The sequence below is a fragment of the Dama dama genome, chromosome 14 (genome assembly GCF_033118175.1).
Source record: "Dama dama isolate Ldn47 chromosome 14, ASM3311817v1, whole genome shotgun sequence".
NCBI lineage: Eukaryota > Metazoa > Chordata > Mammalia > Artiodactyla > Cervidae > Dama > Dama dama.
The window spans coordinates 76,337,351-76,363,987 of NC_083694.1; the positions used below are offsets into that span (position 1 = coordinate 76,337,351).

The 26,637-nt window shown below is 63.6% G+C and overlaps 1 protein-coding gene across 4 annotated transcripts in view; it reads right to left on the reverse strand.

The window, feature by feature from the left end:
- The window catches only part of NAV1 (neuron navigator 1), a 194,306-nt gene that overhangs the window by 103,125 nt on the left and 64,544 nt on the right, over positions 1-26,637 (reverse strand). For all 4 annotated transcript variants that reach the window (XM_061161150.1, XM_061161151.1, XM_061161147.1 and 1 more), the window contains exon 4: positions 19,303-20,088. In XM_061161150.1, the coding sequence (XP_061017133.1) occupies positions 19,303-20,088 (786 nt within the window). The remainder of the gene's footprint in view (positions 1-19,302; positions 20,089-26,637) is intronic.

Genomic DNA, 26,637 nt, shown 5'->3' on the forward strand with positions numbered 1-26,637 from the left:
GCACAAGAGTTCCAGAAAAACATCTACTTCTGCTTTATCAACTATGCCAAAGCCTTTGACTGTGTGGATCAGAACAAACTGGAAAATCCTTAAAGAGATGGGAATACCAGACCACCTGACTTGCCTCCTGAGAAACCTATATGCAGGCCAAGAAACAACAGTTAGAACTGGACATGGAACAACAGACTGGTTCCAAATCAGGAAAGGAGTACGTCAAGGTTGTATATTGTCACTCTGCTTATTTAACTTATATGCAGAGTAGATTATAAGAAAATGCTGGGCTGGATGAAGCACAAGCTGGAATCAAGATTGCCGGGAGAAATATCAATAACCTCAGATATGCAGATGACATGACCCTTATGGCAGAAAGAGAAGAAGAACTAAAGAGCCTCTTGATGAAAGTGAAAGAGGAGAGTAAAAAAGTTGGTTTGAAACTCAACATTAAGAAAACGAAGATCATGGCATTCGGTCCCATCACTTCACGGCAAATAGATGGGAAAACAAAGGAAACAGTCTCAGACTTTATTTTCTTGGGCTCCAAAATCACTGTAGATGGTAACTGCAGCCATGAAATTAAAAGACACTTACTCCTTGGAAGGAAAGTTATGACCAACCTAGACAGCATATTAAAAAGCAGAGATACTACTTTGCCAATAAACGTCCATCTAGTCAAGGCTATCCCACTCCAGTACTCTTGCCTGGAAAATCCCATGGACGGAGGAGCCTGGTAGGCTACAGTCCATGGGGTCGGGAAGAGTTGGACATGACTGAGCGACTTCACTTTCACCTTTCACTTTCATGAATTGGAGAAGGACATGGCAACCCACTCCAGTGTTCTTGCCTGGAGAATCCCAGGGACGGCGGAGCCTGGTGGGCTGCCGTCTTTGGGGTCGCACAGCGCTGGACACGACTGAAGTGACTTAGCAGCAGCAGCCAAGGCTATGGTTTTTCCAGTGGTCATGTATGGATATGAGAGTTGGACTATAAAGAAAGCTGAGCACCGAAGAATTGATGCTTTTGAACTGTGGTGTTGGAGAAGACTCTTGAGAGTCCCTTGGACTGCAAGGAGATCCAACCAGTCCATCCTAAAGGAAATCACTCCTGAGTGTTCATTGGAAGGACTGATGCTGAAGCTGAAACTCCAATACTTTGGCCACCTGATGCAAAGAACTGACTCATTGAAAAGACCCTGATGCTGGGAAAGATTGAAGGCAGGAGGAGAAGGGGTCGACAGAGGATGAGATGGCTGGATGGCATCACCGACTCAATGGACACGAGTTTGAGCAAGCTCCAGTAGTTGGTGATGGACAGGGAGGCCTGGCATGCTGCAGTCCATGGAGTCACAAAGAGTTGGACACAACTGACTGAGCAACTGAACTAAACTGAAAACAGGGAACTAGGTCCCACTTAGGCTGCAACTAAGATCCCACGCGACCAAATAAATATTTTAAAAATTAACTAGTTAGTGACGGAGAAACAAGTACAAGGGCCAGGGAAGCCCAGTCTCCGTACAGAATCCCCAGTCGTGCAGGCAGGTTATGGTCCACTCAACAGCACAGAGCCTGTGCCCCCCGCTGCCCCAGCCTCAGATGCTGGTTCCAAACCCTTTTCCACCGCTTCCCAGCTCCAGGCAAGGTAGCCAACCTCTCTGTCTCAATTGCCTCACTGGCAGAAGGGGAACAAAACTATCCCAGCTTGGAGTCTATTATGAAGAGTTCATCTGTGTCAAGTGCTTACAATGGGATCTGGTGCCCGGCCTGCTCCACATTAGCACCAGCGGCAGTTCTGATTGAAGGGGCTGAAGGAAGCTGCTCCCAGTGCAGGGGGGCTCGGGGCGGGGACTCGGGTCCAGGCAGGAGAGGGCTTCCTGTCCCTCCTGGGGCAGCCTCTCTCTCTCTCCCCAGCTGGCCTCCTGCTCGTCCTGCCTGCGGCTCTGCTGTGGGGGGACATCCAGACCCCCAGCAACCTGCCTACTTCCTCCCTTCTGCGCCTGGCTGACCAGTGTCTCCCCAGCAGCCCCCCCCGCCCCCCCCCCCACAAGGCAGGAAGCAGACGGAGAGGAGGGGCTGCCAACCCTCCAGCCTCCTCTGGGGTTGGGAGGGGAGTCCCCAGGCTCAGAGGTGCCAGTGGTGAGGGGAAGTCACAGGGTGAATGGAGCCTGGGCTCTGCAAAAAGCCTCTCTGGTCGGGGGCTGGGTGGAATGGGAAAGCTGAACACAACCGCCACTGAGGCCCTTACTCCCTGGTCTCTTCCCTCCCAGGGAAGCTGACGTCACCGGGAAGCACCCCCAGGAGACAGTTCTGGCCACGCCGCTACCCTGCAGCAGAGTGACCACCCTCTCTGGCCTCAAGCTCCTCGCCTGTGCAATGGGGGCAGGGGTCGTTGCACCCCAGAGACTGACGGTCAGACGAACAAGCTGCTGCACGCACAGGGTCCCGAGCATGGGCCTGGGCAGCCGCCCCACTTGGCCTCTGGGCTCCTATCCTTCCTGCCCTCGAGGTTCCCACGTGAGGACCGGGCACAGAGGCTGTGCCCGGGAAGCCCCTCTGCGCTGTGGGCACTGCTTGCTGTGGGAGGTGCAGTTTCGGTTGGGGGGGGTACAGTGGCGGGAGCATCGTGGTCTGCAGAGCAGGGCCTCAGGCCTCCCGGGCTGGCCTCAGCCCTGGCTCAAAGGGGGCTGCCGCCTTCGCCTCCTTCTGGCGAGCACGCTGCGCCTGTAGCCTGAGCTGGCCATTGGGGAATAAATACCTCAAACCAGGAAGGACAGCTTACGAGCCAGGCCAGAGAGTGGTTTCTCCCCTGACCCTCCTGCTATCCAGCTTTAGACCAGGGGGACTTAGGGTGGCCGGGGAGGCGATGGAGCAGCAAAGCCCCAGGACCCCAGGAGAGCTCCAGCCACAGAGGCTGGGGGCAGGGGGACAGGGCGGCAGGTGAGTCTTATGATGATAAACAGGCGCAGGCGCGGTGTGGGGGTCTCTGGGGGCCTAGAAGCACCTCAAATTCCCCTGCCTTGTTTTCAACCTCATTCTGCTCTGAAATGACCACACACACAAGTGCTCTGGTAACACGGAGGCTCCGGCAGAGACCAGACGGGAGTGGCAGCAGGGTCTGGGGGGCTGTCCACGCAGCGGGCTGTGCCTGGATCCCGACTGCCCACGGAACCAGACGGTGGTCCTCCAGCGTGGCACCACAGAGCCAGGCCGACCACCCGCCCGGTGACCGGTCAGCTGTGAGCGCGGGCGGGGCAGGGCCGCGGATGGGCACTGAGCGCGCAGCTCCAGGGCTGTGTCCACACTCAGAGCTGGCTGTGGGGGAGGCTGCGAGGCGCGCCCCAGACACGGGGCGGTCTGGCTGCGGAGCCCCGGTGCCCCCGGACCCACCCACCACGGTCCGCATCCAGAGAAGCGTCCCTGAAGGAGGACCCCAGGAGGGACCCTCATCTTCCCACCAGCGGCCCTGCTGGTGACTGAGACCCCTCCCCCAAAGTACTTTTTGGTTTTGACAAGTTTCCATAGCAACCAGAGGGTTACCATGGCGACTGAACTTGGCTCCACAGCTGAGAAGGGCCCTCCACTTATCCGTCAAGCAAGGCTCACAGGAAACCCAGCGAAGGGTGGACAGAGGAGGATGGCGGTCTGGGCGGTCCCCCGCCGGCTCCTCTCCCCCCTCCCAGTCCTCCCAGACTCTGCCCCTCCCCTTCAGGGATCCTCCCCCAGCCCGTCTGGCTTCGGAGGCCAACTCCTCAGCCTTCCCTCGGTTTGCGGCCTCTGCGCGGGCGGGTCCCTGGGCGGCAGGCCCTGTCCAGCTGCCCTGAGCGCCCTGCACGGGGCACAGCTGCGCCCTGTTAACAGGTCTCTCCTCTGGGACCTTCCGCCTGCGAGGCCGGAGGCCTGTTTCCTGGCTTTGAACTCTGAGGAGGCAGGGATGAGCATGGGGGCAGGCAGTGGCTTGATGCTCCAGCTGGAAAAGGGAGGTGGGGCCGTGGGGGCCTCACGCTTTCTGGGCCCGGGTCTGAGGTCCAGGCTCTCAGCCCCTGTCCCCCTCTCCTCTGCCGCAGCTCTTCCCCAGGGATCCATCTGACAAGCGTGTGCCTCCGCCAACACCCCCTTCCTCCTCCTCCGCCGAGGCCCATCTGCCGGCCGCTGCCCACACACCAGGAGCACCGGGCTCAGATCTTAAAAGCTGCCCACGGAACACAGGGACACACGTACTGTGCTCTGAAATAAATTCTCAAGACATTTGTTGCATCCTTACAGAGTCTACAACAATAAACTCATTAAAAAACAGTGAAAGTGTGTTGTTAAGCTCACTTATTTTTTTAGCCTGTAAGAGCGTTATGTTTAAAATTAACAGCAGTATTATTTTTAAAGGCTGGAGTCAGGCTTTTCTTTCCATGGAGGGAGGTCCTGCTTGTCTGTCGGCCAGCGGGTAGAGCTCTGCTCCGGGCCTAACGCGGACCCCAGGGCTCCGCGCAGCTGGGGGGCAGTCCAGACCCCCAGCGCTCCACGCAGCCGGGGGGCAGTCTAGCCCGCGCATCCGCTAAGAGGTGGGTGCCGCCCAGTCTGCTCTGGGTTCTCACAGCTTGAGCCTCAGGCCTGCCCTCCGGAAGCCCCCGGCCTGGCTCTGACAGCCAGGGAGTGGGCGGTGGGCCCCCGGCTGGGACCACCTTGTTTCCAAGGCATCTTGGCAGCCAACACAGCCCAACTGTTGAGCGCGCGTCACTTAGCAGCATGTCCTGGCCCGAACCCAGGGCAGGGCGATGACACTCACAACACCTACCTCAGCGAGTGGGTGTGAGGATGAACTGATCTGCTATAACATGGCGCTGGGAGCAGCGAGGGGTGCAGGGAGATGCTGCTCCCCAAGTTGGGGTTAAGTCCTGCCCTGACACCCCTTCCCAGAGCCTTCTGCACACTTTAAGGGCAGGGCTTTCAAACTGCAGTTACCACTTATCTGTGGGTCATGAAGTCAGTTCAGTGCAATTCAAAGTTAAAGAAAAACATGCACGCACATTTGACATAACAGAACATTAAGTGCACTGGACCTGGTATTGTTTCAGAAACCTCTTGACTTGTTTCAAAAAGCTCTTGACTAGCAAACAAACATAATGTAGCAAATCACACAATGCATTTGCTAGAAGATGTATTCCCTATGGGGTCAAGATAGAAAAAAAAACTTGAAAATCCACTGCTCTGAGGCGCTGACAACCTCTGTGTGAATGAGTCCTTGGTTCTGTCTGGGAGAAAGCGGGATGGGGTGGGGGCAGTAAAGGGAGGACCCAGACTTCAAGGAGAGCCTGCACCTCCTGCTTCACACCCAGGGGGCCAGCCTGTCCCTGGTGGAGCAGAGAAAGCCTCCTTTGAGAACTACTCCCACAAGATTGTCTCCCACAAGGTTATCACCAGAGCTGACAGCCGGGGTCCACCGGGGAACTGGCAGACGAGGGCCCCTCTGGGGCAGGTCTGCTGACCCCATGGTGGGCTCACATGGGGCCTGCAGCCGCATCCCCTCCTTCCTTGATGGTCTTGCCTGCGTCCCCCAACAGTGGTCTGAGCTAAAAAGGGAAAACATCACCCTCTGTTTACAAGAGCTGAGAAAACTCAGGATCCAGGAGCTTGCGGGCCTTGACCAGGCTCACAGAGTAACAGCTGGCCCCAGAGTCCAGCCAAAGCTGCCCAGGTCTGCAGAGGGGCAGACGCGGATGGGGCAGGGGAGAGGGTGGTGAGGGGGTGTCAGCTTTGAAGGCAGTTCCCCAGGGCACGTGTGGAGTGCCCCCGTTCAGGGTCTTGGAGGAGGGTACGGACAGGGGGCAGAATGGGCAGAGTGAGGGGGACACGAAGACTGAGTACTTGGCTACATCGGAGAGACGGCCAAGTCCCCGAGGCCAGGGAACACCCCCCATCACATAGCTGGGCCCTGGGCTCAGGGACACGTGATGCCTAAGGGAGCGGGGAAGGGGGGCTCTCTGCAGGTCACCTTCAGCCCGAGTAACCCAGCCCGTCTGGGGCACAGACTGTCAGCACCACCAGTTCCTGGCTCACGTGTGTGGGACGGCTGGTTACTACCACCCCCCGAATCCCCACACCACCAGAAGCAGGACCACCAACATCTCCATCCTCGTCAACATGACCACACCTCCACCGCTGGGGCCACATGTCCCCAGCTCAGGACACCCACCGGTTTGTATGAATCACAGACGTCCTCAGGCCAGTTGAGACAAGCTCACCATCTTAAATAAGCCATTATAAACAACAACAACAAGATGTTATTCTCAGGTGCACCTGTTTTACATTTAAGAAACTCAGTGTCCAGGCAAAAATGACACCCCAGCTTTCTCGGTGTCCTTCTGTGGGGTTTGGGGGTCCCACTTGCTGCCCCCACCCCCAGCCCGGCCCCAGGCTGCTGCAGAGTTGCCCAGAGGCTCCGGCGGGAAACTTAGCACTTGGGCACCTGCCTCCTCTGGCTGAAGCCCACAGCAACTGGAGTCCCTTCTGAACAACACAAACCTGGCGTCAGTCCCCCCACTTTCCCCGACTTCCCACTGGACTCGGGGATGAAATTCGGAATCCCAACCATAACCAGGCCCTGCCAGGCCCCACCTCGGGCTCTCCCTTCCCCCATGAGCTTCTCTTCCCCCCACACGCTGACGTGCTCCATCTCGGACCCGCTGCACACACCGCGCCAGCCGGGCAGACTCCTGCAGGCCTGGCCCGGGGGGCCCTTCCCCCAGGACCAGCCAAGGCCCCCTGGCCTCCTCCTGTCCAGCCCCGACCAGTGTGACGCGGGAACGCCCTTCTGTGACCACGTGCGCAAGTCGCCGCCCACCCCCAGTCTCACACCCACGAAGAGAAAGGAGGATCTCCTTCGTGCACCACTGTGGCCCCAAAGACCACGACGTGCTTCCTCCTCCAGAGTCAGTGCAGTTGGCAAGCCGGGGCATCTGGGGCCCCAGGTCGGGCCTGGATGGGACATCAGGCCTGCTCCCCTGCCCCTCCTGGGCTCAGGGATCAGAGCAGCAGCCCTCAATCAACCCTGGAGACAGGACTTCTCTGGGCCGCCCCCACGGCAGCCCCACCCAGTCTGTCTTCTCTTCCAGACTCATGTTTCTGCTCCCAGAGCGGCTCGAGATAACGTGGGATTTTTTTTTTTTTTTTTTTTTTTTTTCGGTAAGGAGGGAAGCAAGATGAGAGCGCGTGTGGGGACAGTCCCCTTCCAGCTCTGTCCGGTGAGGAGGCAGGGATGGAGGAGGAGGGGCCAGGGAGCGGGGAAGTCGTCCAAGCGAGAAGAAGGTGGGATCCGGAGCTCCTTCCTCGGCTCCAGCCTCGGACCCCCACCCAAACAGGGCTCTCCTTTGACAGGTGGCCTCCCAGGAGAGTTCCGGGTGGGGACATAGACCCCAGCTGCAAAGGGACCTGACACCAGGCTAGTAACACCGCTCTCCCCAGGCCTCCAGGAAAGCTGCCCTCGGTGGAAGGAAGGGCTCCTGGGAAGTTCAGCCTGGCGCGAGTCCCTGAGGACTGAGTACATCTGCGACGTGAGGAGATGCAGAAAATCCACACCTGCTGGGGGCGGGGCTTCCGGCGCTGGAGCAGGAGGCGGGGCCGGTTCTGGCCTCTTAACAAGGATTTTGTATCACGGAGAGGGAGATGGCGGAGGGGAGGTGGAGTCTGAGCTCCTGAGCTCCGCCCCAGGGCTCCTCCGGCCCCTCACCTGTCAGCCCGGGAGACGGCCACTGCGATAGTACCCCTGCCGGCCTGCGGCCCCTGCCCTTTCCTTCGAGGAGCGGGGTCTGGAGGAGAGGAGGCCTCTGAGAGGTGGTGCTGCACGGGCGCTGTGACGGGTGGGGACGGACTACCGAGAGGCCTCACCAGCCCCGGGCACAGGCCTCCGAAGCCTAGAGGGGGGACCCCCACCAGCTGCAGGAAGGAGGGTGCTGGAGGTGCAGGGAGCACGGCCGGCACCCAGGAGGCCGACCCGGGTGCCCTGAGGTCTGCAAAGCAGGAGTCTGGGAGCGTGCGGGGGAGGAAGAGTGCGGGGGAGAAACAAGGCGTGGGAGGAAGAAATACTGCCAGAGGGTGCTGGTGTCTGGAGAGGGAGCGCCCTGGGGAGAAGCCTCCAGAGCTCACGGACAGGACCGGGTCACCTGGGGGCACGGCCAGGGTGAGCCGGAGCAGCAGAGGCAGGCTCCAAGGACACACCACGGAGAGCAGGGGCGCTCTGCTGGGGGGAGGCTGGGGGCTCTCTAAGGCCCAGAACTCAGGGGTCTGAGGACAAAGGGCCCTGGGCTGCATCCGCCTGGGGCTCCCCGAGGACAGGGCCTCCTTCCCGAAGACCCACACAGATGCAGGGGGCAGGGGGGAGCCAGATGTGCACCAGCGAGGCAGCCACAGATTAGTAAAGATCTCACTTCATCCTGGCGGTGGCTGGCAAGGCGATCTGACCTGCCGAACAGGTGAGGAAGCCGAAGCTCCGGAGGGCTGACGGGCCTCAAGGCCGATTAACCCAGAGGCAGGATCTGAACTTGGGGTGTCTGCCCTGCAGCCTGTGGGGTCTGACCAGGCTGCACCATGTCCTTCCTCCCAGGATCTACTGAGAGGGGGGCAACGCACAGCGCTGCTGCAGACAGCTCGCACTGAGGAGCTGGGAACTCTGAGTCAGAGATGGGGTTTCAGCAGGAAACCCCATCTCTGTGAGAGTGTGAGAAAGTGGCTGGAATCCAGTCCCTGCCGCCCGGGTTGCTCTGGCTCAGAGGCAGCCTGTGTCATCAGGCAAAGCCCTTCCCGCCCCCACTGGCCATCACACCCGACACCAGGCCAGTGGCCCCCACCGCTGGCCCCAACACCAGGGCCCCAGGCTGACGCGTGCACCCAGTGCTGGGTCAGCATCACTGCGTCACCCGTCCTCCAAGATGAGGGACGAGCCAGGACCTCTTGGCCTCATTCCTGCTCAGACGTCCTCCCAGCTGAGTGATAATCAGCCAGTGGGGCGACTCCACGCCTCAGTCCTGTAGGACATTTCGAGGACCACCAGAGTGGTCGTTGGCTGAAGGCGGCCCTGGGAACCGGGCAGGACTGTCCCAGAGGACCTGGGCGGTAGAGGCACCAAAGCAGAACAAAGCTTGCAGTCGGGCCTGAGTCCCTACCCTCCCAGAAATGAGGGTACTGCCAGCTCCTCCCCGATGCGGACAAGCCCCAGGCCAGAGCCAAAGTCCAGGCACAGGGGACGAGCCTGGCCACGAGGCGCCCTTTCTGCCCCGCTGACCTCCAGGCCCTTAAGATGCTGCTTCTGCTGTTTTCTTTTTACCAAAGTCTAACAGCCACTGGCTGATGAATGACCTTAAAAACTTGGCGAAGCTGACTTCTAGAGACTGTGCATCCCTTCTGATCCTGGGACAGATCAGAGCCGTGGGCACCACGTCCTGCCAGGTGGACCAGGGGCACAAGGCCAGGTCTGCCTTCGGGAAGTGAGGAGCCAGATGTGTGCGGCAGAACACTGGGCAGGAGAAGACGCCCCTCCTCTCGGAAACCCCGCTGGCGGCTCCCAGCCCTGAAAGACCTCAAGTGCTGAGTCCCCTCCCACAGGCTGGCTCCAGATACCAGAGTCTGAACTAGGCTTCTTGGGCTGAACTGATGCCGCCCCACGAGTGACGCGGTTGGATCACCGACTGCCCCTGGGAGCCACCATCAGGGACCAGGGCGAGGAGCCAGGGTCTGGGGCCTGCAGGGGAAGGCAGCAACAGAACTGACTCTGTGGTCGCCGGGGCTGCCAGAGGCCCTGAGCTCACAGCTCTCTTTAATCCCGGCCCTCACCCCGCCCTACACACAGGGATGGGCTCGGGGGGGCAAGGGCGGCCAGCAGGTAAGGACCACGCCTGGCCCCTCTGCACGGCCCCAAGCTCATGCTCTTCTCTTACACCAGGCAGCCTGGGCCCCAGACATGAGGCTCCAGCCGAGGATAGCCCCTGCCGCTCTCATGGGGCCACAGCTCGGCCGGGACCGGAGCGCAGGGAGGTGGCGTGGACACAGGCCCCGCACGCTGTCCGCAGCGTGGCAGTAGGGACCAGGGGCTCCAGGGGCCGTGCTCGGTGGCCTGCACCACCTGGCTCCCACGGGAGACCTCGGAGTGGACCACACCGCTCAGAGTCAGGGTGTGAGGGCCGCCCAGAGGGCCTGCAGGAGGCCCAGGAGCATCGCGGTTACAGAGGCTGCTCGAGCCCCTCTGCCTGGCAGAGTACCCAGGTTGCTCCTCTCCTGGTTGGGCGGCTCTGGGGACGTTACTCAACCTCTCAGCTTCCTCATCGGTGAAACAAGGATAAAAGCAGCACCTAACGCACCAGGCTGACAGTTAATGACAGTTACGTGAATCAACACCACGCTCAGCACCGTGCCTGCTACGTGCCACACGATGAATGACAGACGTTACTACAACCCTGGATTTTCTATGAAGCTGCTGCTGCTGCTAAGTCACGTCAGTTGTGTCCGACTCTGTGTGACCCCATAGACGGCAGCCCACCAGGCTCCCCCGTCCCTGGGATTCTCCAGGCAAGAATACTGGGGTGGGTTGCCATTTCCTTCTCCAATGCATGAAAGTGAAGTCACTCAGTTTTGTCTGACTCTTAGCGACCCCATGGACTGCAGCCTATCGGGCTCCTCCGTCCACGGGATTTTCCAGGCAAGAGTACTGGAGTGGGGTGCCACTGCCTTCTCCTTCTACGAAGCTAACACCCCTCAGATCCTACACGAAGCTAACGTCACCCCCAGATCCTCCATGAAGCTGACATCCCCCAGATCTTCCATGAAGCCAATGTCCCCCGCAGATCCTCCATAAAGCTGATATCCCCCAGATCCTCCATGAAGCTAACATCCTCAGATCGTCTATGAAGCCAACGTCCCCAGATCCTCCATGAAGCTAACATCCTCAGATCCTACACAAAGCTAACGTCACCCCCAGATCCTCCATGAAGCTGACATCCCCCAGATCCTCCATGAAGCTAACATCCCCCAGATCCTCCATGAAGCTGATATCCCCCAGATCCTCCATGAAGCCAACGTCGCCCAGATCCTCCATGAAGCTAACATCCTCAGATCGTCTATGAAGCCAACGTCCCCAGATCCTCCATGAAGCTAACATCCTCAGATCCCCCATGAAGCCAACGTCCCCCCCAGAACCTCCATGAAGCTAACATCCTCAGATTCTTCATGAAGCTGACATCCCCTGGATCCTCCATGAAGCTAACATCCCCCCCATATCCTCCATGCAGCTAACGCTCCCTAACCCCTCTCCTGCATCTTGCAGACACAGTGATCTAAAATCAGGGGAACTGGCCAAGGGGGAGTGATGCAGGGAGAGAAGAGGGAGTTGGGCCCTGAGAGGCAGAGGGCTGTTCCTGCAGCCCAGCCCAGAGCGCGCCCTTCCTGCGGAGCGGCGGGTGGGCAAGTCTGACCCTGCTCTGGCCACAGGGGAGGCTGATGCTGACAGGGCATGTCCCCGCTCCACGGCTACGGCAGACGGGTCCAGGGCCCACGGGTGCAGGGCCCAGGGGGGACAGCTCACCCCAGGCTGACTGTGGGGCCCTGCCCATTTCCTCCTGGCTGGCCCGGTCCTCCCCATCACGGCCACGATCTTCCGGTCCATGGAGGAGCCCCCTCCCCAGAAGCCCGCTGGCAGCCCTGGGCGTTGTAGCCACAGCTGCCCCACGACTGCCCGTCTGTCTGCTGCTTGGGCGGGACAGCGACCAGAGGCAGGGACATCCACGAGGAGCCAGAGAGAAGGGATTACCACCAATGGGCTCGGGGCCCTAAGCCTGCAGTCCAGACTGTGCGGCCGCGTCCAGCTCAGCTCAAACTTGCCGAGTGACCCTGAACCCTAGGCCTCCTGCGAAACCCAAGCCCCAGGACAAAGCTAGACACCCAGCTCCTGGGACGGCGGAACCCATGGCAACACCCGAGGCACAGACGTGGACCAGCCGGGTGGCCCCCTGAAGAACAGAGGGTGGGGAAGACCTGCAGTGCAGACAAGTCCCCCCCACCGTCCCCAGGACCCCACACCACATCGGGGCCTCCAAGCAGGCGGGGCCCCCGAGGACTGTCAGCTCTGATCTAGCCCTCCCACCCAACCCAAGCAGCGCTGGGCGGTTGGAATACCTTGGCCCCTCATGCCCAGTATTCATGGATTCCTTTATCCCAACTTCCAGCTCCTTCAGGAAGTCTTTGGGATGCAGCAGGTAGGCTGCAGCCGAGATGGGCGGCCCGCCCCACGTGCGTGTTTCTCTTCATGCCAGCGGGGCTCTGCGTCAGGGCACCTCTGCCGTCCCCACCGGTGGGGGTGCTGGCGCTGCCCTGTGCGGTCCCGCTTGGCTTTGCCGGGGCTGTGGGTCGGGGCTCTGTGGGGACTGGGGGGCAGTACTGACCCCTTGGGCCTCCTCAGAGCTGCCGCTGCCCCCGCCCCGGCCCCAGACATGGCAGGGGCTGCAAAGGGTGCCTTCGCTCAGCACACAGGCATGGAAGTCGGGAGGCCTGGGCCGCCTAGTCCCCACTCAGCAACCTCTCCCGGACTGACACCAGGCTCGGGATGCCATCAGGGGCCTGTGGGGGGCGAGCCCCGACCACCCCCTCTGAGGGCCTGCCCGGGGCCTGTCGTGGCCGCCGCAGGGCGCCCCCCACCTGCCCACCCATGTCCTTTCCCACTTCCCCCGGCTGGACGGAGCCCCAAGGAAGCCCCCATCCTCTCCTCCTCCTGAGCCCAGTCCCTCTCATCTCTGCTGCCAGGATCCGACCTTCTTTCCAAGGTCGCTCATCCACGGTGTGCCCTCGCGCCCAGACACCACCCCTGCCCCGCACACTGACAGGCTCCAGGCCACCCTGCCCACCTGCTCCCCACAGGGGTGAGAGGGGCCTCCTGTCGGCTCACCCACACATGGGTAGCAGAGAGCGAACGAGCCAAGACCGCAGGAGCAGCCCTGGACGCAGAGGAGTCACGCTTACCCCACAGGGAGGGGAACTTCCTGAGGCTCCTGGCAGCTGGCACCGCAGGAGTCAAGGTCAGGCCCTGGCCCTGCGCTCAGGAGGGTGACCCACTGTCCAGGGTCAGCATTCGCCCAGTTGTAAGCACAGGGTCACTGGACACAGAGTGACCTATTAACCCTAAGGAACAAGACCCTTACACCCCCACGTGACCTGTGGGGGCCAGCCATCAGTAGGCTGTCGCTTTCTCTGGGCCTGTTGATTCCCATGGCGGGTCAGATCCCAGCCCGAGATGTCAGAGCCTGTGCCCCATGTTAGGTAAGGAGTCCTGTCCAGAGAAGCCAGGCTTCCCACGGGGCTGCCAGCATTCCCCGAAGCCTGCTCAGCGGGTCACCAAGGGCAGAGGGAGCCTGGGTCCTAGATAAACAGCCTTATGGAGCTTTTCTGGGAGAGAGACTGGTGAGCCTCAATGTGGTCTCCACCTAGGGGTCTATCTGGTAGTGTTTCAGACCCTTTCAAGCTGGCCAGTCCGCGGGCATGCATGCATACACATACCTCCGGTCTGCGTGCCACTGCTGGAGGCTGAGTGTGCAGGCGTTTGTGTGCACGTGACCCGCCACCCTCTGCACCCCCAGCCTCCCAGCCCCACCATGCCCTGGGGCTCATGTCCGGACACCAGTTCCTCCCCACACTTGCCTGGCTTGCCCTCTCAACTCTCACCACCTCGCCTCGCAAGCCAGGGTCACAGCTGATAGTCTGGCTCTCCCAGAAAACACCAGCACTTTTCAGCCGATCACCCCCAAAGGCAGCACCCTTCCTGGACCCCCTCCAGACAACTCGCCTTCCCCAGGGACCAGCCTAGGCTCCCTGGGCGCACACCCCAGGTCTGCATGCCCGAGGCACAGGCAGTCAGTCCAGGCTGAGATTAGAAAACTGTGTGGTCCCACCCGTTGCAGCCCTGGACCTATCATCAGGGTGTTGAAAATAGATCCGTGAGGAGGGCTTGAGCCACGCCCAGCAGCGCTCTGGCCGGGTGGAGCTGGAGAAGAGCCGAGTGGCAAACACGCAGTGCGGGCGGGAGAGCCTGGACGCCGCTGGAGCCAGAGCCCTCGGGTGAGGCCAGAGCAGTCCTGCGACGGAGCCTGCGCGCTCCTGCCTCAGCAGGAGGGGACCCTGCACGTGCTCCCCCTGCCACCCCCTTGCCTCCCCCTTCTCCTGCCACAGGCACAGGTGCCCATCAGAGACGAGAGCCGGGCCCACCGGTCCTCCGGGCACGCAGGCTGCAGCTGCCCCGGACACAGCCTGGGCACAGACACTGCCTCCTCCTGGCCTGGCCCTGCACCTGCTACTCAGGAGGTGGCGCTGGGCCGGGGGCTCTGGCTCCCTCCCTCTGAGGGCCAGGTCCCCAGGAGCCACAGTGAGGGAAGGTGTGGGAGCCCCCCAAGGGCTGACCCAGCCTTCCAGTGGCTTCTGTGCTGGAGCAGGGCCTGCCCGTTTGGGCCAGGGAGCTGTGTCCGGTCCCCCGCCTTCCCATGTGGGAGAGGGCAGGCCCTGGGGGCATCGGACACACCCAGATAACGCAGATGCGGGGGGAGGAGGTTGGCCAGCACAAGTGGGAAGCACGTGGCATCCATCTCCCCCTGGCTGGCCAGCACAGGCCTCCAGGCTGAAGAGGACGCTGTGGGATGGACCCCAGGTTGGCCAGGTGCTGGGGTGCAGATGTTACAAGGAGGTGGGGGTCCAGGCAGGAGCTGGGCTCCTTGGGGCCCAGGAATCAGGGGGAACAGCTTGGCCCCACCTCTGCAAGTCTCACTCCAAAAGAAAAGACAGGGAAGGGAAAAAAGATGGGAGGAGAAGTGGACAGGCATCTGAGAGGTGACCGGCCTGACTCATGAGGATCCGGAGCGGGGGCGGTCTGTGCCCTCCACGCCGGAGGAGGTTCTCCAGAGACAGAAAATCAGCTTAGCGGCCTTTCTAACAATGAGTGCTTTCCAGGAAAACGAGGTAGTGAGCCCTCTGTCACTGGGAGTGTGTTAACAGAACACCCACCTGCTTGCGATGCTATGAGGGAGTAATTTCGGCTTTAGGTGAGTGGCTCCACCAGACAACCTTCACTGTGTGTTCTGAGTCCCACGGAGGGAGGCAGGGGCTCTTTCCTCCCGCCGTGAGGGGACGGGTTGCAGAACAGCAGGGATGAGCCTGGTCAACCCAGGACCGGCTCTCCCTGGAGCCCCCTTACACAGCGCACCCCCAGCCCCGGATGCCAGAGGCTGTGAGCCGCAGGCGTGTGCGTGGAGGGGGCACCGGGGCAGGGTGAGACTGGGGTCTGCAGGAGAGAAAGCCTCTGGTGCTGGCGGCAGGGGGGACAGGCCAGCTGCACCGCAGTGCATGTCAGCTAGGGAGGGGACACGGGCCAGCAGTGAGAAAGCAGCTGTGACTCCAGGCGACCTGATCCTGCTCCACTTCGGGCCCTCGCCCGGGGAGCCTGGGCCTGGGGGTGGACACTCTCACCACCACTGTCTCCTGCCAGGAGCTCCGGACACGCCCCTCCACGTGTGCTTGCCCTCAGGGCAGAGGAGCGGCCAGGAGCCCTCCTCGGCCCATCCGCTGCTCTCAGCTGCAGAGTAGGGCCTACAGCAGCTGGAGCGGGGAGGCCCAAAGGGCAAGGGCAGGACCCAGGAGGAGTGAACCTGGAGGAAGGGTCCCGCCTGCTGCCCCTGACTACGCGGGGCTCTCCCAGGCTCTATGAACCCGGGAGCATCGGCCTCCCCCGCCCCCTCCCCCCCCCCCCCCCCCCCCCGGGGAGGCTCCCGCACCGCAGCCCTGTGTGTGGAGTCGCCGGCACGTGAGTGTGGGCGAGCTCGCACACACAGCCCGTCTGCCCCGCATCAGAGCTGGGAGGACTCCGCAGAACTCTCCACCCACCCAGTGTGCTGAACAAAAAGGAAAAGCGCTGCTGAAGAAGGCGATTCCCTCCCCCTCCTATTCACGGATCCCTGAAAGCAGCCTCTAGAGTAAGCCCTGCCCCCTGAAACACCCCACATCAACCCACTGGCTCAGAGACAGATAATTTCCTGACTTCCTTCCCCTGCTCTGCTTGGCCAGCGCCTCCAACGGCCTAGCTGTTGTCATGGCAACCCCTCACGTGGGTCCAGACGCTTTCCGATGAGGTGGGAGCAGGAACCCAGCCGCCTGGGTCCCTCTGCACCTGACGGCCAAGCACCTGGAGGGCGCAGGAGGGGGCGCCTCCAAGGGAGTCAACTGCTGACCAACCGACCGGAGGGGAGGTTGGGATGGGACTGCGTGTGCGCTGCTCTCAGTTAGCACAGGCTCTCAGGCTTCGGGGCAGGGGGGCATCGTCAAGGTCTGCTCGCCTCAATCTGCACCCCTCCCCCAGTCCTGACACTTAGGGGAGCCCCCTTCCCAAGTGGGGAACCTGAGCTGCAGAGAAGGCCCCGGATCTCAGGACGTCTGCACAGGGCGGCAGGCTGCAGACCCCCTCCAGCCCCACCCCAGGCCAGCCATGACCTTCACCTGGGAAGTGTGGACCCTGGAGTTGCCTGCGGTGGACTGCCCCCCGGGGCCCAACAGCATCTGAGCCCTAAGATGGGCCCCTTTCCTCTGGACGCTCACCCCCCAGCCTTCCAAGTTTCCAGGCCTTCCCAGTGGGACCCTCGTTCTTTGGCAGCTCCCAGAGCAAGGGAAGGGCAGGGCGCCCGCCTGGACCATCTGGGCCCCAGCTGACTTCTGGGAAGCCGTGATCAGCTTTCATTCCCTTTCGTTCCAGAAAGGCTCTCATGTGGGGCTGCCTCCCTGCCTCCCCCAAGGAATGGGCTGGGCAGCTCCCGGGGTCTGGGATGGTCCCAGGGTAGGCGTGTCCTGACGCTGAGCTCACAGGTGTGGAACCTGTGTCTCTCACCACCATCTGGAGGCGCCACCCTCCTCTCCAGGGAGGGGCCTGACGACACAGGCACCTCCATGGGCTCTGGGGTCCCCCCACCCCACTCACAACAGGGGCTCTGCCTGGGGTCACAGGCTCCTCCCATGCCCCCCACTCCCCCTTCAATGCCCTGCCCTTCTGGGGCCATCCGCCCATCAGCCCCACCTGCGGTCAGTCCAGGACGTTTGCCAGTGTCCACCCCTCTCCCGCACCAGCTCTGCCATGGGGTCATCAGGACCAGTCTGGGGGCCCGTGCCCAGCGCACAGCTTGGCCAGGCCCCTCTTCACCTGCCGACCCCCTTCCTTCCATCAGGCTTCCTACGCAGACCTGCAACTCAGGGATCCGCAGATTCCGCTTCCCACCACGGACTCAGGGTGATTGCAGGAGGCTCCCGCAATCCCTGGCCAGGCTCTGACCCTCCATCACCCGACCTCCCTCCTCTCTGAGACAGGCAGGTGCCCCGGGGTGTGAGGGGCTACAGCTCAGCGCCCTCCCCCACCCCCGCCCCGCCCCTTCCCCGCCAGCTCCAGAACTGTCTGTCAGGGTCTCTGTGGTCACTGTCTCTTGAGAAGGGCCTCAGCCAGGCAGCCCGATCCTGGGCAGTTAGGGGACTTGCAGGCCTGGGAAGCCCTGACCTTGAAAGGGGGCGTGCCCTCTGCTCGCCTGTCCCTTCCCTCCCCCAGACAGGCCACACCTTCCCCTGCTCCATCCCACCCCCCTCAGCCCTGCGCCTCCTCTGGCTCAGTCACAACTCAACAGCCCCTTGACCGAGGGGCCGAGGCAGGACTTCACCTCCCAGGCCCTCTCCTGCAGCCCCATTTTCTCCACAGCCCTCCTTTTGGCCCAGAATTACTTGTTTTTCTCCTTGATCATCCGTGTCGCCCCTTTAGACTGTAAGCTCTTTGGGGGCAGCGCTCGGCACGGGGTAGGGGATGAGGCGGCCCCTCGACTTCCGCCCCCCACCCGCATCCGCACGGGTCCCTGCGGAGGCCAGGCCTTCAGGCCCCCCGCGCCCCACCCCCCGCTTTGCGGGTGTCCAGCCCCCACCCACTGCAGAGCCCGTATAAGGCCTCCTCCGCAAGCCCCTGAATCCAAACCCGCCCTGCCGGGGGTCCGTCAACCCGGCCCAGCAGGGCCCTCGGGGTCCCGGGAAGGTCACGGCCAACCAGTCCTCGCAGCGCGGCCGACCCGGGCCGCCGGCCGAGCCCCCGCCCGCCCGGGCCCACGCGCCCCGCCACGGCCTGTCCATCACGAGGGCCGCTGCCCGCCGGCCCCGCCCCCGCGCGCGCACGGACACGCCCCTCCGCAGCCCCCGGCGGAGCGGGCCGCTCCTGGGGACCCGGGAAGCCGGGTCCCTCGGCCCGGGGGACCCACATCCCCGCCGCCACTACAGCGAGTCCACGGAGCGCGGGCGGCCGTCGGCCCCGGGCCTCGCCGCTGTCCTCCCGGGCACGACCGCGCTGGCCCCTGGGGGCACCACCTTGCCCCGCGCCTCGCGGGTGCCTTTCTCCCAAGGCGCCGCGTCCCGAGAGAGCCGGCGCAGCCCCGGGCCTGCTCTGGGTTTGCCGCTCAGGCTCCTCAGGCCGGAGAACAATGGAGCAGCTCTCCGCGCCTCCTCCGCCAGGGAGCTTTGTTCCTCCTCCCCGCCCGCCCGGCCCCCGTTAGCCGAGAGGATAAGGCCTCCCGGTCAGCGGGGAGTCTCCGCGTGACCCCCAGACCTCTCCCCACGGGCTGCACACCGGGGGTGGGGTGGGAGTGCGGGCCACAGCCGGGCCGAGGTACAAGACGCGCGTCCAGATGCGCGCAGCTGGCTGGCTGCCCTCCGGCCCCCAGGCCCCAGGAGCGTCTCCCTGCCAGAACACCCACACCCGGGAAATCCGACGCGCGCTCCCGCCGGGGATCCGCAGAGGAAGCGGAGCCTCGGCACTACTCCGCGGCCGAACAGCGCTCACCTCTGTCCCCCCACAGCTGGCCTCTACCCCTACCCCGGCGATGCGCTCCAACCCAGAACAGACCACGACGTGGCTGTGGTCTCCACCAGCCCCCAGATTTTGCCGAATGAGGATGCTAGGCAGGCTTTAAGATTCCAGAAAGCTGATGGGCTCTATCTCTGAGAAGCTAAGCCCGGCACCTCATTGTCCAACCTCACCTCTGACAGGCCAGCACCGAGCCGGGGCTCTGGCCCGGGAACATCCATACCTACCGAGGCGCACTTCGGCCACATGCATCTGCGGGTGGGCCAGTTCGGGCACATCTGGGCACAGCGTCCCCGCATAGCCCGCCCGGGGTCCGCAGAGCCCCGCAGCGGGGAGGGGGCAGCGGAGTGAGGCTCGCTCCCCCCACACCTTTCCCGGCAGCGCGAGGGGAACGACAGGGGTGGGGCGGGACGCAGGACTCACCCAGCACCTGGCTGAAGAGCAGCTGCTCCAGGTCTCCCAGCACGGTCACCACGAGCTCGGGGTCCACCTTGAGGAAGGCCCGCTCCTCCTGGCCCTTGGCGGGGGGCGCGGGCCCGGAGCCCTTCTGCGCCTTGGCCTTGCTGGAGAGCAGCTCGTCGTCCGACTTGGCGTCGTCGCTCACGGCCGCCTCGGGAGCTTTGCTGAGCGGCTTGACCTCGGCGTAGGGGCCGCGCGGGATCCGGCTTGGCTTCCCCAGGCTGGGCGCGAGCGGAGCCAGAGGGGTCTTGGCGCCGCCCGCCGGGCCGCCCTTGGCCTGGAAGAGCGAGTGCTCGGACTTGGACAGCGTCTTGGACATGAGCGGCGCCTCGCGGCCCTTGGGGCCGCCCTTGCCCGAGCCCCTGGGCGCCTTGGCCATGTCGTCGCTCCACTCGGGCTCGTACAACTGCATCTTCTTCTCCGAGTCCGTGAGGAACGAGAGGTTGGTGAGCGACTTCTGCTTGCGCAGGTTGGAGGCGGGCGGCCCGCCGGGGACTCGGCCGTCCACGCTGCCGGACTTGAAGACCTTGAGCTCCGCCGCGCCGACCTTGGCCGTGCCGCCGCCGCTGGGCGCCTTGGCGCGCTTGGGCAGCATGGCTCTGCCGTCCGCCGCCGCCTTCCGGCCCGCGCCCCGAGGCTCGTCCGCGCCCTCGCCGCCGCCGCCGCCGCTCAGCTCCACCTCGGGCTGCGCGCTCTTGACGCTGCCGCCCAGCATTCTGCCCGCGAGGAGCGCATGGACGAACCGGGCGTCTGCAGGCACCGGGGGCGGGGGTTGGGGGAGCGGGGGAGGGGCGGGGGGAGGGAAAGGACGGAAGAAACCGCGGAGGAAGGGGGAGGAAGGGGGAGGGAGCCGAGGCGCGGGGGAAGAAACGCGAGGCAGGCGGTGGGGAAGGGAAGAAGCGGGGAGCGATGGGGCGGGGTCGGGGGGAAAGGGGCGGGGCGGGGGAAAGACAAATTAAAAATTTTAAATCGATCAAAGAGGAACACACGCCCAGAAGCTCGCCGGCGCTCGGGATGCCGGGCGCGGATCCCGGGCCCCTGTCTGCCCGGCCGGTGGGTCCCGCGGGCCGTGAGCCGCCCGCCAGCGGGAGCGGAGGCTGCGGGCTGCGACTCGGGGCGCAGGAAGGAGGAGGGCGGCGGAGGGGAGGGCTGTGCGCGCGCGCGGAGCTGGGCGCGAGAGTCTATTTCTGGCTCGGGAGGGGGTGGTGTCTGCAGCCGAGATCCAGGGGCGGAGGGGTGTGGGGATGAGGGATTCGACCCGGTTTTCTCCTCGCTTTCGGCGCAGGGCGGGCAGGATCTGGGGCACGGTGGTCCCCTGCCGCGCCCGGGGGGCGGGGGCGGTGGGAGGGTGTGCTGAGGCGGTGGGGGGTGCAGGTAAAGGGGACTAAGGCTGGGCGGCTCGGGACTCTGAGGGACAGTGGGCTGAGCGGGCCCGGGGGAGACGCTGGGACGGGTGGAAAAGCCGTGTCGGGGCGCTGGCTCCCCGCCCCCACGTCTGGGACACTCCCGCCCCACCTCCCGTCCTCTGCGAGGCTCAAGGCTGCCCTCCTGAGGTGGGGACGCCTTCGTACGACGGGGCCGGGGGCGGCTTGGAGAGACTGGCCTCGTGGACTGGGGAGGGGCCTCCGAGCGCTGGAGAAGGGGGCTGACCCTGACGTCTGGGTCTGACTGCGTGACCTTGTCAAAGTCACTGCAGCCCCTGGATCTCTGGCATCTCTCCGGGGACTATAGTACTGGCCTCAGAGGTAAAGGGACTGGACCTGGGATGTGCTCCATCAAGCCCAGGGCACCAGGAGGGGTCGGCTCTGGCCCCTCGCCTGCCGGAGCAGTGGTGGGGACTGCAAGGCCAATAAAAAGATGTTTTCCTAGCCGCCCCCACCCGCCTCGGGAAGAGGGCAGTGTGGAGGGATGGAGACTGAGGGTTGATGGGACTGGCCCCAGCGAGGACTGGCCCTCAGGAGACGCGACACTGCCCAGCCTCCCTGGTCAGGACCAAACTGCCTGAGCAAACAGTCCTCAGGCAGGAGTGAGAGGGACGGGAGGAAGGGGGGGTCCCGGGGAGCCACCCCATCCCCACCCTCCGTCTCTGCAGCCCCAGGCGCCCTCAGACTCTGCGGCTCCTGCTGCCCCCACTCTCCTGGCCCTCGCTCAGCTCAGCTCAGCTAGTGAGGCACCGATTGCCTGTGCCAGAGGCATCTGTGTACGTGTCTGTCCGCCGCCCCCCACGCCAGCTCCCCCGCGCTCAGATGGAGCTTGACTCCCTGCACCTTGGTGGACCAGATGGTGACATGGCTTTGGAGGCCTGAGTGCAGTGCTCGGGGCCTGCTCCCTGCATGGCTCCTGGGTGCTGGCAGGGTCCCGGGGCCTGACCGAGACACGTAAAGCCTGCAGGTCCAAGGACTGTGGCAGCGTGGATGCGCTGGCCACAGATTGAGCACAGACGCCTCAGGCAGAAGGGCATTTGCTGAGAGACGTGGACCCTTGACTGGGACTTGGAGAATCAGAGAAAGATGGCAGTGCTGCCCTCAGGGAGCTCAGTGTCTGGCAGAACCCGCAGAATAACAAACGAGACTTGGACTAGGCTGCTCCTGTTCCTGGGAAACAGCACCCAGGCCCAGCGGCGTGTCCCGCACTGGCGGACAGAGGTGCGCAGTGCTCTTTCCAGGAGGACCGAGGGGGCTCTGAACCCGGGGGCAGGCCCCACATCACCCTACTGCTGTGACCCCGAGCTCCAGCGCCTACTTAGCTCCATCCCCCATACATGTGAGTGGGTGTGGCAGGTGGGAGAACACGTGAAGGACCTCTCGGAAGCTTCCTGCAGTAGGATCGGCGAAAGTAGTGAAGGGTTCAGACCAGGGGGGCAGGGAGCCAGAGGAGGGGGTGCCCAGCAGCGGGGTGGGGGGGCAGAGTGGGTGCGAGTTCACTAGATGGTCCCGAGGCAGAGGGCACCGTGCAGACAGGCCTTGGGGCCTGCGCAGAGGAGGAGGCTGGTCGGAAGTTCTTTCCCCCGCCTGGGCACACGGGAGACACGCTGCTCAAGCCCATACCCTCCCAGCTGGAGGACGGGAGCCAGTCCCACCATAGGCGCCAAAGGTCTGGGTGACAAGCCTACCACTCTTCCTGAAATCACAACGGCCTCCCAAGTCCCCAGCCTCACCCAGAGGTCTTCTCTAGCCTGCACACGACACAGCGAATTCGGTCATGAGGGGGTCTCACCATCCCTAAAACCAGCAGCTTGAGAACCTGGGGACACTGTTCCCTGCTGCCCCAGGTGACTGTCTGCCTGCTGCTCTGTGCTGTCCTGCACTTGGACTCCGTCTCCTCCGAGGCAGACCGGGCGGGCTGGCGCTGTGGCCCGTCCCAGCCTGGGTGCCGCTGTGGACAGAGGCTGGCCCTCTGCACCCCGTCTGCGGGTCCCCTCCTCCCCGCCTAGTCTCGGGAGCTGCTCCACCCACTGCCTTCCTGGTCGGTGCCCCCTGCCACTTCCTTGCTGCCCTCACTCACTCATCGGCTCCTGTGTTTCAGCTTGGTCCCTGCCCTCTCTCTATTCCCGTGTCTCCTCTCAAGGGGCGTCATGTGCCCCGGACCCCAAGTCCGTTCCCTTCCCTCAATAATCGGCTCCTGAAATCTCACCTTCTTCCAGAAGAGAGTGTTTTCCAGAAGGGACACACGAGCCCGCCTCCCCCTCCCTCTGTGTCAAGCACCACCTGTCAATCTACAAGACGGAAAACACTTCTGCATCCTCTCCTGGGCCGATTCAGTGCTGACTCCATGGGGCTGGTCCCCTGCCTGTCCGCCCGCCCCCCTTCCCCTGTCCTTCTCTGAAGGGTCTCGCCACGGCCTTGGGGAGGTGTCTTTAAACCATCGTCCTGGAATTTACAGACGCTCCCTCCCTCTGCGCTCCCTATACCTTTCACAGCCCCTGAGTTTCCCATCATTCTCCACTGCAGTGGGAGCGCTCGCTGCCGTGGCAACAGCCATTCCAGCATCAGTCGATAAAGCCAATACATGCAGATTGCTTCTTCGAGTAGTTCCTAAAAAGAGAGGCTCCTGCCCCGTCACGCACCCCAGCGCCAGCCTGGGGCCCTCCCAGCCTCTGCCCACTCGACAGGATGAGCAGCTGGGCAGGGCCACAGAGGGGCCACGGCGAGGGGCTGTGCGGGGAGGCGGAGGCCCAGCTGGGCGGGAGTGGGTGCGGACAGTGCGGAGGCTGGTGGAGGGGACTGGGCCCTTCCCTGGCTCCAGAGGGGATGTGGAAAGGAGGCTGATTTGCAATCATGATGGCCCCCCCATCTGTCTCCAGGCCCCCAGACTGCTCATCCTCTCCCTCCTATCTGCCACGGCATGGCAGTCTCTGCAGTGAGGGTGGGGGGAGTGGGCTGACGCATCTGCTGACCGCTACTGTAGAGCAATTTGAAGAATGGAGACACAGGCACCCAGCCAGGGACAGGCACGCGGTGTGATGCTCCGTCCCCCACCGGTAACCGGGAGCCACAGGCCCTGCCCCTCAGTCTGACAGGGGGTCCCTGCTGGGAAGGGGGCTAGGACGCCCCCACCCGACTGACCTTGAAGGGTGACCTTGGGAGAAGAGGGACTCAGGTACGGGAGCGGGCCAGTGAGTCCACACTCAGCTCCTCATGGGCTGAGGGCCGAGCAGAGGGGGCGTTCTGCCGACTCCTGCGCCGACCGTTGCGGGACCTGGGGGGCCAGCCCCACCTTTCAGGGGCCCTGCCATCCCTGTGCTGAGCTCATCCCCTCCCAACTCCCCGCCTTTGTGGAAAGCCCTCCAGCCACTGATGCCCGCGTCCTTCTGCCCTTGTCCCCGCTGTGTCACCCCACCCTGTGTCCTTCCCCCTCAGCAGGGACTTTCTGAGCATCCAGAACACACCCGAGGGCAGCCTGGAGGCCACACGGCGCGGAGCGGAGTCTCATCTGCCGATGGACAGCCAGCCCCCCGCCCCTCACGCCTGCCCAGTGCCTCTGAAGGCCGCCCTGACAGGCGCTGGGATGGGCCGGGGACACGGCAGACAGAAACGTGTCCTCCTGGGACAGCCAGTCAAACAGGAGGAACGGGCGACAGGCCGGAGGCTAGCTACTGAGAAGTGCTGAGGAGAAGGAACAGACTCGGGATGGGGTGCGTCAAGCAGCTGAGGGCGGGCGGTGAGCGTGTGACTGGGTGACCCGGGGAGGCTGAGCTGAGGAGGCATGTTTGAGGAAAGATCCAGAGAGAGGGCTCAGTCTCTGGGTGTCTGGGGAAGACATTTCCAGGCAGTGGGAACAGCCCATGAAAGGCCCCGGGACAGGGTGTGTCTGGTGTGTCTGGAGCACTGAGGGATCAGAGGCGCGTCTGATGGAGAGGAGGACAGGGTCAGGGTCAGGACGTGATGAAGCCGCGGTGGTCACCACTCAGCTTTGGCTCAGTGAGGTGGGAGCCCCGGCAGGCTTGAGGCAGAGGACCTGCATGGGCAGCTCCCCTGGGGAGGGTGCCATGGCTTCTGGGCTGGGCTCCCGGGCAGACAGGGCTGCAAAAATTGAGGGGAGGGAATACAGTGGCTCGGGGCGGGCGGGCGCCTGGGCGGCGGGGAGGAGTGGCCGACTCTGGGCACGCGCTGAAGCCGTGGGAGTCACCGCTGGAGCAGAAGCGGGCATGTGGAAGAGAGAGGGGCCTAGACCACTCCGGGGACTGCGGCCTGCGTGGCTCTGGGCGCGGGGCTGCTGTGAATCAAGGTCAGGAAGCCCTCGGGAGAGGACTAGGCCCTCTGTTCCCCAGCCCTTCCTGCGGCCGCGGGCCCTCCTCTGCACGCCTCTCCTGACTCCCCACGCACTTTTCTGCAGCTGATGTGATAATTTCCTGGCATCCTGTCAGCAGCCTTCATCCACCCATCTGTGATTCCTGAGGATCCACCCTCGGCTGCTGTACCGACCATGAGCTTTTCCCAGAACCCACTGCAGCCCTTTGCGCACAGTGGGCTCTCGGGAATACTTGGTGAATGACGAGCAGAGTGAACGGGTGCGTGACTCAGAGCAGATGTGTGCGGCTGTCAACAGCGGTGACCTCTGGTGCCCGTGGTGAGAGACAGCGCAGCTGGGCCGGAACGGCAGCCAGGCCCCGGGACAGCTCCCAGCCACACCTTCCCTCTGGTCCCTGCAACCCTGGGCCTGGGGGGCCAGCAGTCCCCCTCCCTGCCCCTGCAGGAAGCTCCCATCCTTGTGACCTTGGGATGGGTCACAGCTGAGACCCTCTCCTTCCCCGTCTCTGCCCTGCATACCTTGGGGGCCTCTGGTACGAGTGGGCAAGAAGTCCTCACGTCTCCTCCTGCCCTGGGCAGTCCCGCCCTCCAGGGCGGGTGGACTGCCTCCTGCTACAGGAGAAAAGTAGCCGGTGGACGCAGTGATCCAGCGTGGGAGCACCAGCTGGCTCACACCTCGTCCAGGAAGCCCTCCCAGACTGACCCACTCGCTTCCTCCCAGCCTCAGCTGTCCAGGGCCTAAGACATTTCTGTGGACTCTGCGGGGCCCTGGCTGAGCCTCCCTGGCCTGGGGGCTCTCTGAACTTTGGGGTTGGGGGATTTTCTCAAGGACTCAAGGTCAGGGGTGTGGGCCCAGAAGAGAGGTTTGCTGTCAGCCTGTGTTGGGAAAGATGGGGCCCAGGAAACAGAAGGCTCGGGGTGGAGCCGGGGCCGCGGTCCCCGTGTGCCTCTGGCCTGGCGTCTCAGGGAGGACTGCTGGAGGTTGGGGTGCCCCAGTTCCTGGGAACGCACCCGTCCTGGGCCGGCACGCCGATGGGGGTTGAGCCTTCCGTCGTGTGACGTGGGGGCTGGGCCAGGGAGGCCCCAAGGCCCGAGGCTGAGGCAGGAGCCCCCCTGGAGGGCAGGGCTCTCCTGGGCCGGGAAGGTGTGGGTCCCCTCAGGGGCTGGCTGCTCAGGGTGTGCAGGCCTCCAGGATGGGGACCGTGGCTGGAGGGCTGCTGACCTGGGAGGGAAGGTGACTGGCGCTGGGCTGTGGCCCCTTGTTCTGTCTGCCGAATGCCTGCCAGGTGTCCTGACCCCGGGCTAGAACACCGGCCCTCCGCTCCTCGGTGGGGGCGCCCGGCCTGCACAGCCAGACACTGGGGCTCCCCTCCTCCTCTGAGCAGGCAGCCAGGACCCCGCGTAAAGCCAGAACTCCACAATGGTGGGCAGAGGTGCCCAGCTCTGACTCGGTGACCCAACGGCCTCCCAGGGAAGGACTGTTCCCCGCCCCCCCCCCCGCCCACCCTGGTTATCGACCACCGTGGAGGGCAGTGCCAACCAACAGGCA